Source organism: Meleagris gallopavo, chromosome 8 (assembly GCF_000146605.3).
Source record: "Meleagris gallopavo isolate NT-WF06-2002-E0010 breed Aviagen turkey brand Nicholas breeding stock chromosome 8, Turkey_5.1, whole genome shotgun sequence".
Taxonomy (NCBI): domain Eukaryota; kingdom Metazoa; phylum Chordata; class Aves; order Galliformes; family Phasianidae; genus Meleagris; species Meleagris gallopavo.
This window is the reverse complement of record NC_015018.2, coordinates 11,024,254-11,033,566: the sequence shown is the minus strand read 5'-3', so window position 1 is coordinate 11,033,566 and position 9,313 is coordinate 11,024,254. Positions and strand designations below refer to the sequence as shown.

The 9,313-nt window shown below is 53.8% G+C and overlaps 1 protein-coding gene across 1 annotated transcript in view; it reads left to right on the top strand.

The window, feature by feature from the left end:
- The first annotated feature begins 2,140 nt into the window (after window positions 1–2,140).
- Window positions 2,141–9,313, top strand: part of PALD1 (phosphatase domain containing paladin 1) — a 10,937-nt gene continuing 3,764 nt past the window's right edge. Inside the window, exons 1-14 of the mRNA XM_019617941.2 lie at window positions 2,141–2,161; window positions 2,278–2,469; window positions 2,659–2,761; window positions 2,837–3,016; window positions 3,257–3,421; window positions 3,664–3,900; window positions 4,686–4,834; window positions 4,918–5,014; window positions 5,099–5,203; window positions 7,299–7,394; window positions 7,554–7,688; window positions 7,925–8,041; window positions 8,121–8,300; window positions 9,072–9,303. Coding sequence (XP_019473486.1) covers window positions 2,285–2,469; window positions 2,659–2,761; window positions 2,837–3,016; window positions 3,257–3,421; window positions 3,664–3,900; window positions 4,686–4,834; window positions 4,918–5,014; window positions 5,099–5,203; window positions 7,299–7,394; window positions 7,554–7,688; window positions 7,925–8,041; window positions 8,121–8,300; window positions 9,072–9,303 — 1,981 coding nt within the window. The 5' untranslated portion in view covers window positions 2,141–2,161; window positions 2,278–2,284. The remainder of the gene's footprint in view (window positions 2,162–2,277; window positions 2,470–2,658; window positions 2,762–2,836; window positions 3,017–3,256; window positions 3,422–3,663; window positions 3,901–4,685; window positions 4,835–4,917; window positions 5,015–5,098; window positions 5,204–7,298; window positions 7,395–7,553; window positions 7,689–7,924; window positions 8,042–8,120; window positions 8,301–9,071; window positions 9,304–9,313) is intronic.

Sequence of the window (9,313 nt, the reverse complement as noted above, 5' to 3'; positions counted from 1 at the left end):
TCGCCTCGCGTGGGGCACAGCGACGGGGCGGGAGTCCTGGCCACGTCCCGCAGCGCTGTGGGGCTGCTCTCCCGTCGTTATCCCGCAGGGTGCCGCTCCGGGCTTTCTAGGAACCGCTGCGAAGCGCTGTAGGCTTGGCTAGTTTCGGTGGGTTTGGGAGCCGAGCAGCTCCGGGTGAGCGCTGCGTTTCCGACGCCCCGCGGTGGTATTTCTCACCTTTTCTTTGAGCTTTCTTTGCGGTGGAGCGAGTCGCTTCCTTCCGGCGCAGCCTGCTGCGGGAGGACCCCGTAGGAAGGAACCCTTACGGTCAACGGGCTCAGCTCCAGTTTGCAACCCGAAAGGAGCCTGGCCTTGGTTCCATCCCCTTTTCCAACTTTTAAATACGTATTTTAAGCCACTCAGTGTGCTTCCCGGTGCTTTCTTCCTGACCTCTCCAAACCCAGCTGGCTCCCTCCTGCATCGGAGAGGATGTGCTGTCCCATCCCTTCGTTGTTGGTGGTTTTTTTTGTTTGTTTGTTTGTTTGTTTTTTTCCATAGCATATTTTTGCTTTTGGGGAAAGGGGTGAGAGAGCAGGGGCAGCACCACGCTCCATCACTTCCTCCCTCCGGTGGTGCCGCGTGCTCCCCGCTCCATCCGGCGGTGCTTCCTGCCCACCCCCACGACCCTCCGAGTAGCACCGCACGTTTCCCATTTTGGGGTTAAATCCCCGCTTTTAGGGCAGCTCAGGGGCATGGCCCGCTTGGCACAAAGCTTTCCCCCAGCAGCGCGGTGCCCTCGGTAATGGCATAGCCGTCCTAATTTAGGAAGCTGTAAACGAGCAGCTTGCAGGGAAGGGTGTAATTTGGGGGTTTCTCCCAGGGAGAGGCCGTGTTGTGTTAACGGAGCTGAGGACAAGCGGCCATGGCATTAGTTCCCCTATAGACAGCGCAAAACCTGGGTGGGACGCCCAGGATCAGTGAGGTGCTTCTCTCCTCAAAACATTAAAAAATGTCTATATATTTTAAAATACATAACTGAAGTGCAACGCTGGGGGTGCAGCAGTGGTTTGTTTGTCCCCGCTCCTCCCGCTGACAATGAGGCAGCCAGGGCAAGTGCACGCTTCCTCCCACCGTGGCAGATGCATCCTGCAGCTGGGCCCACCCGCTATATTTAGGCTATTGTTAGTGCTGGCCTTGGGCCCCTGCCAGCTCCCTGCACCGTGGGGGTTGGACCTGTATGTAGGGGCTGACACGGTGGGAAACAGTGGGGCGAGGTCAGGAGTGCCAACGGGTGAGTGGAAGCACTGCTCTTTTCCACCGATTTGGTGGAGAAGGGCTGTATGGTTTGCAAGCAGCAAACAAGCAATGGGATTTATTTATTTTGGTTTAGAGGAAAGAAGTGGCTTTTTACAAGGCGGCCAAAAATCCGGTCTTGGTGACAAAGCCTGTTTGCAAGGCAGCAGAGCAGACTGCAGAAGCATCTGTGGGTTGGGGTGCCGGTTACACATCAGCACACTGCTCCCAGCACATGCTGTGTCCATGCAGCCGAGCCCCAGCACTGTGCATTTGCTACAGAAGCAAGAAAAGCGCCTTTTTCCTCCTGGGCTTAACAGGAAGAACAGGCACAGCATTGTCCTGGGGCGGCTGAGCGTGGCGGGATGCTCCTGGCTGTCCTCTGCTCCCCTTTGGAGTCCTCCGTATGCATGCAGGCACATGTCTGCAAGCACTAGCATGTTCACACACAAGCATGGCATGTACATGTATGTGCCTCTATGTGTCTCTATGCGTGCACAGGAAAGCCGGCTGCAATCCTGGCGTGCAACAACAAATGCAGCGTGCTGGGAATGAGCCTGGGAGGAAATCACGGAGAGCTGGGAACTTAGCTGTATTTCGCTGCTCTTCAAGCATTTTCCATGCTCGCGGAGCGCGCTGGGGCACAGGAGGCTAATGGCTGTCCTGCCGGATGGGAAGCCGCAGGTCACTCTGCAGTGCCATCTGCTGACTCATCACATTTTGGGGGCTGGCTCCAAGGTTTCTCCTTTTCTCCCCTTCCCAGCCCTAATGGCAGAGAAGCTGTGCTGGGAATTCAGCCATCGTGGGGCAGGACCCTCCCTGGAGGACAAGGGGGGAGAAAGCCCGTAAGGAGAGCGGGAAGGAAATTGGAGAGCACGGGAAGGGCAGGGTTCGTGTTTCTTCGGAAATGGGCCTCCCCTTACCATGCGGGGCAGCTGAAAAAATTCCTCTCCCTTTACCCTTCTCCCTCCCTCCCCCCAACCCTGTTTTTCTGTCCCTTTGCAGCCTGTGGATGATGGGCACGACCGCCAGCACGGCTCAGCAGACGGTCTCAGCCTCTGCCTTTGAGAGCGTGCACGGCATTGGCACCATGGAGGACCAGCGCTCCCTGAGCATCCACTCCTTCCAGACCCTCGGGCTGCACAATAGCAAGGCCAAGTCCATCATCACCAACAAAGTGGCACCAGTGGTCATCACGTGAGTCCCAGCAGCCACCTGCAAGCCCTTCATGCTGTCTCCAGATTGGACACTATCCTTTCTTGGTTCATTTCAAACCCTCTCTATCCTTTGTTACATGCTCCTCTCTCTCCATGCTTTTGGAAAAAAGAAATCCCTACTTATTTATTTTTGGGTAACCTTACCTCCTTCTGTGTGTGGTCCCACCAGGTATAACTGCAGGGAGGAGTTCCAGATCCATGATGACCTGCTGAAGGCCAACTACACAGTGGGACGCATCTCTGAGGCCACGCTGGAACACTACCTGGTGCAGGTTGGCATTGCTGCTTGTTGCTCCTGCACGCTTCCCATGCTCGGATCCTGTTCCATCTTCTTTCTTATCCTGCAGGGAAAATATTTCATGGTCAGAGATGTATACAGCAAGTTGGATGTCTTGAACACTATGAGCACCAGTGGTGCTCCGAATTTCCGGCAAGCCAAAGGAGGCTACGCAGTGTTTGGTATGGGTCAGCCCAGCCTCAATGGTTTCAAGCTTGTGCTGCAGAAGCTGCAGAGAGAAGGCCACAAGGTTGGTGCAGCGGGAGCAAGTGTGGCCTTAAAGCTGATTATTTCTGCTCTTGCTTGTGGGAGGGGATCTGTAGATTGTTGTGGAAGCTGAGGGGATATCAGTGGGGAGAGTGGCCAAAATGCTCCATCTCCAGAGCCACTGGCTGGTCTGTGAAGGAGGTTGGCAGAGTTCTGGGAAGCCTTTTCTCCTACTGCATGTGTTGTCATCCCTCATAGCCCTCATCTGTGGCCGTCTTTCCAGGAGTGTGTTTTCTTCTGTGTTCGTGAGGAACCCGTGCTGTTCTTGCGGGTGGAGAGCGACTTTGTGCCCTACACACCACGGGGCAAGGAGAACCTCCATGAGAACCTCCACAGTTTGCAGAGGAGGCTGCGTGTGGAAGACCTGGAGCTCACCATCCGCAAAGAGGTGATCCGCATGGGTTGGGGGAGATGCTGGGGCCTTGATAGGGTTCTCCATCTTCTAGTGTGCAGCTCTGCATCCTTGGGTGTCCAAGAAAGCAAAAAATCAGAAGCACTGAGACGGGGATTGTGCCAATTCCCCGCCTTTGGACTCTCGTGGAGGGGTTTGAAGCAGACAGATGCTGCGTGGGGCCTCCACATGCATCCACCAGGCCCACAGGTGTTGATGGCAATCTCCATCTCCACTAGATCCATGACTTTGCACAGCTGAGCGAGGGAGTCTACTATGTCTACAATGACATCGAGCGCTTTCGGGACGAGCCGCACACCGTGCGGGTGCAGAGTGAGGAGGACATCCATGTGACAGAGGAGGTATATCGCCGGCCCATCTTCCTCCTGCCCACCTACCGCTACCACCGCCTGCCCCTGCCCGTGGATGGGGCCCCTCTGGAGGAGCAGTTTGATGCTTTCATCTGTTTTCTTAGGGTGAGCCAAGCAAAACAATGGGGATTTCGGGGTGAGATTTGCTTCCCCAGTTTTCTGGGACTGGTGGGAAGGTCTGTTACTCCTGCACTTGAATAAAGGAGCCATCTCCACCCCTGGCAGAGATGCTCCTGGAATCATAGAATGGTTTAGGTTGGAGGGGACCTCTAAATTCCAACCCCCCTGCTATAGATAGGACCCTCCCACTAGACCAGGTTGCTCACAGCCTCATCCACCATGGCCTTGGTAGCTGCTTGTTTAGGCTGATTAATTTTAGGTGGATTTTATTTTGCAAGCCTTTCATATATGACAGTCACCAAACCAATGTGCAGGCTTGGTGTCACCATAGTCTTCCCTCTTCTAAAATAAAACAGAAGTTCTTTCTGTGCAAAGTAGCCTGTCTGGGGAAGCACCAGCTGGAGGGGTCCCTGAGTCTACCTTCTTCCCCTTTTGGCTTCATGTAATAGGGAGCCTGTGCATGTGATTGTGCCCTGTTCCTGCTTGTCCTTGCTGGAGGTGACCGTTTCTCATGCCTCCTGGCATTCCTGTACATGCAGCTCCCGTTTGGGGAAAAATGGCCTGGATTTGGTGCAAATGCTTTTGGTGGCAGGCCTGGTGTGGAAGACTGGGGATGGGTTGTGGGACTAATGGCGATCCCATCCTTGATCATGGAAGAAAGGGTCATCGCTGATGGGGCTGTCCATCAGCCTGGTCACCGTGAGGAGATGTCCATGCCTGTGCTCTCCTTGCTGCCTCTGGGCACCATCCATCCCTGTCTCTCATCCTAGGAGAGCCCTGGCCTGCTGCTGCGGGATCCCAGCTGCCCCCCGCCAGCACTGCTCTTCAGCTGCCAGACTGGTGTGGGCAGGACCAACCTGGGCATGGCCTTGGGCACCCTCATCCTCTACCACCATCGGGGAGCAGCACCAAAGCCTGAGTAAGTGAGACAGTGCCAGAGTGGCCAGGATGGCCACGGTGCTCATTGGTTTAATGGCCTCTTTCTCCTTTCTCCATGGGCAGCCCCCCGCATCCAGCCAAAACGCCTCCAAGGGCCAGGTTTCGGGTCATCCAGAGCTTCATTGAGATGGTACCCAAAGGGCAACAGATGGTGGAGGAGGTAAGTGGGGGGTCTGCCAAACCCATGCTGACCTCAGGGTGGGCAAGGTGGGCTTCCTCTGCTCACTGGCTCTCCCCGCTCAAGGTGGACAGCGTGATTGCCTCCTGTTCAGAGATGCACGACATGAAGGAAGCTATCTATGAGTCCAAGAAGAAGCTGGAAGGGATTGGAGAAGACTACCAGATCCAGGTACTGCTGCTAGGGTGACATCCTCCTCTCCAAAACTGAGCCATGGAGCATCAGTCAGGGCCCCCTTTAGTGAGCCATTAATTAGAGGATTGCTCAGCTGCCTTTATAACCCCGCTCTGTGCATGGTAATTTATAGAAATGTTTTCATGAGCAGATCGGAAGAATGTAAATTATAAAAATCCAAAACTTCCTGTGCTCTGGAAGCTTCCCAGGGGTGTGTGAACCTGGAAGGTTGTGAAGGTTTTTCCTGCTTAAGAGCTATGAAATTGAGCAGGCTGGGACTTCAGGAAAACCTGACTTTTTATGTTGAGTATTGTCTCTGATTCTGACAGATGCCTTTGAGGAAGGTAATACCCTGTGTCTTTATTTTTTGCTATCCTTAAAACTGCAGAATGAGTGGGCTGGGATCCAGCATCTCCTCTGGCTTTCCCAGTCGGCATCTTTTGGCTGACTGAGAAGACTCGGATCCCAGATGCCCTCCACTTTAACTCCCCTTCCAGCCTTTCTGGGGATGAATTTTTCCATTGGGGTGTGAACATGCCACTAGAGTGAGGAACCCCAAATTCCATCCTTCCCTGTTTATTTCCTAGGGCAGATTTGCGTCTGCTTGGTGCTGCTTCATATGGTAGCACATGCTGTTGTGTACAGCAGGGGGACTCTCTTGGCTAAGGGGCCAAGTGTGGACAGAGATGTAGGGGCACCCATGGGTGCCCTTCTTGGGCACTTTGGGGGCAAAGAGTGATCTGGCTGACCTTCCATTCACACTGGGGAGGGCTGCTCTGTGTCGTCCTCGACAGTGGAAAACAAATGGCTGGGGACTGCTGTAAATTAGGCCAGAGGAGTGTTTATTTGAAGTCTGCACGTAGCAAGAGCACGTTTAAACAATGGCAAGGGGCCAGGAAAATGTGCTGGGTGATGTGGGTGGGGGAAGAGAAGGAGAGGAAAGGACTCTGTGGGCACAGAGGAGTTGGGGAGGGGGGAAGGAGTTTGAGCTCCTGGAGTGATGGCACAGTGATGTGTCACAGAGTCTTGGGTGGGATACTCAGTCCCATCCCTGCAGTGCCTGGCTCTTCCTGGCCTGACCCTGGTGTGACTCCATGCTCCTGGGCTCTGTTGTGAGTTTTGAGAGCCAATGTACTGCTCTGCCTCTTGATAAATGACAACAGGTTGGATTTGTCTTGTGGATATTCATGACTCAATGCCATCACATCGGCAGTGCGCAAAGCCTGCTTGCCAAGTCTGCCTGCGATGCAGGAAAGGATCTTGTGCAATGCATGTCTTAATGGGGTTTCTATCATGTCCATCATGGGGTTTTTGCTTGTAGGGAGTAGGGGCAGGTTATGTGTGTCCCCTTGGGGTCTATCTCATGGACCACAGTCTCCAAAGAGGCTTTGTGAGAACCTCGTGTTGAACTGGATGCTCTTCAGCTCATCCTGAGGCTTTGAGCTTGCATCCCCAGGGGAAAGCCCACTGGTTTCTGGGGAAACTCCGTGGCTCTTAGGGAAGCCTGATGGCTGGAGCATCATAGCTGGAGGCCATAGTGGTGTCCAAGACAGTGTTGGCATCTTGTGTTAATCAAACCCCTCTGTTTGGGTCTTGCTCTCCCAGTAGCATCTGGACATTGTATCTCCTGCACAGGCAGGCAGCCTGTATTGTGTTGGACCTGCTCCCAGCACGTCCTTGGGTGAAAGGGAAAGCTTTGTTTGATCTGAAATGCAAATTTATAGCTCTAAGCATCGCTTAATATGGAAAATAATTGAAATGTTTCACTTAGAAATATAAATTAAAAAAAAAAGGCACCAAATACTATTCCAGATACAGTTCTGTAGTTTTTTTTCCACTGGCATCCTCATTTGGAAGCAGCTTGGTGAAGCTGGTGTGAAAATGCTAAAAACCTTCTTAGGGACTTAAATGGCATTTCTGCCTCCTTTCTCCCAAAACAGTACTTAAATACTGCCTCAAGCCAGTTTGCTGCTTGCTTATCTCCTCCTCAGTAGGCTCTCCTGCCCAGTGTCCCTGATCACCAGCAGGAGCTGCTCCTGCCCTGTGATCCTCTATGGACGTGATGAATGCCCAATGTGGTGTTTGCTTTTAGGGGAACAGCACCAAAGAATATTTCCTCCAGAGGACTCTGCAGAGCCTTGAACGCTATTTCTACCTGATTGCCTTCAACTACTACCTTCACGAGCAGGTAAAGGCCATGTCTCCTGGCTGGGTGGTGGGAGGGCAGGGCTATGTCTCAAGCTACAATGGGAGGAGGATGGCATCACCATTGATGTTTTTGGAAGCACGTGGTGGGGGGGTGAGCCCAGGCTGATGGCGTGCCCCCTCCCCGGCCCTCCGCCGGCAGTACCCCCTGGGCTTTGCCCTCAGCTTCAGCAGGTGGATGTGCCAGCACCCTGAGCTCTACCGGCTGCAGGCGAGCATGAACTCCTCTGAGCTCACCATCTCCGGGGACCTCATCACCAAAGGGACGCGAGTGTTGGTGAGTGCCTTGCCTGGGTGTAGGGACAGGACTGGTTGTCTGCTGGGCGTGGCTCTGCCCAACTGGGATGCTCAACTTCAAGGAGGTTTGGTGGGGTGGGAGAAGCAAGGCGTTCTCCGTGGTAAGGCAGGTGTTGAGTCTTAGGCCTCTGGGTCCACATCCTCAGCAAGGATGGGTGTGTTCCTAGTGATGTCTTGTGCACACCAGTGTGCCCAGCCCTGTCTGTTCTGCCACAGGTGGTGGACGAGCGCTTCTGCCCAGATGTGCTGAGCACTGTGAAGGAGATGAGCGTAGCCAATTTCCGACGGGTGCCTAAGATGCCCATCTATGGGACAGCACAGCCCAGCTCCAAGGTGAGAGGCGGGTGCCCTGTGGCAGGCAGGGCCACCCCTTTGGGTGCCATCCCCTCACCTTGGCTACCCCTCCCTCCAGGCCCTTGGCAGTGTCCTGCGGTACCTGACAGATGCAAAGAGAAAGCACTCGCACATCTTGTGGGTCAGCCTGCGGGAAGAGGTGGTGCTGGAGGGGAATGAGCAAATCTACACACTCAGGGAGCCAGGAAAACTCGACCAGCTCATCCCTGTGCCGGTATCCACGCCTGAGCAGCTGGAGGTGAGCCTGGGCTTTGGGGTGCACCTTGGTGTGCCCGGTCCTGTCTTGGGGTAATGCATTCTGGGTGCAATGCCTGTTGAAGGCATCTCCTCTTTGTATATGAGCATCTTTGCTGGGTATCACCAGAAACACAGGGGCTTTGCCCCAAATGGTGCCAAGGGAAGGATGCACAAAGGTTTCACACTGGGCTTGTGTGAAATCTGCTCCCCAGTGTGTTCATGGCTGGTGCTTCAGGCCTCCTCCTTTCCTCCGTCACGTCTCTTTGCTCCAAAATTTTACCCTATGGCCCATTTCAGCTAAATTTGACCTTGCATTACATTTCTGTGAGCTTTCTGCAGATAACTAGATGTAGGACAGAGGTGCAGATCATGTCCCTTATGAGGAAAAGGCATCTCCCACTCTGCTGAGCCCTCATGAGAGAGATGTCCCTGGGAAACGAGTCTTGGCCCCTCACCCATTACAGCTACTTATGTGGTGGTGGTTGGTTTTTTTTTTGTTTGTTTTGTTTGTTTGTTTTGATGGTGAAGGGGATTTTGCTGCCAGCAGCATCTTAGTTGCATGGAGAAGGTTTCTGGGGTCTTGGGCATGGCAGTGCTGAAGGTCCCTGGAGAGAAGTGGTGGCCAGGACCTGGAGTCTGGGTCTGTGTCAGGCTGTATCTTAAAACATAAAAATACCGGGGGAAGAAGAAGAAAGGGGGGGTGGGAAGGAAATGCGTGGAAGAGGAGTAGGTCTGATAGTTCTGGTGGTGAGGTTTCCTCTGTCCTTTGCAGAAACTTGAGTCCACGCTGAAGGGTGACCTGCTGAAGTCACAGAAGTGGCTGGAGGTCTACCTGGAAGCAGAGAAACAGATGAAGATGTTCAAGAGCTGTCTGACCACACAGGAGATCTTCAACCAGCACAAAAGCACCTGCCAGGGCCTGACCTACCGGCGCATCCCCATCCCTGACTTCTGTGCTCCCAAGGAGCAGGTAGCAGCACTGCCACCAATTCTCAAGCTGCCTTCCCTTTTTTT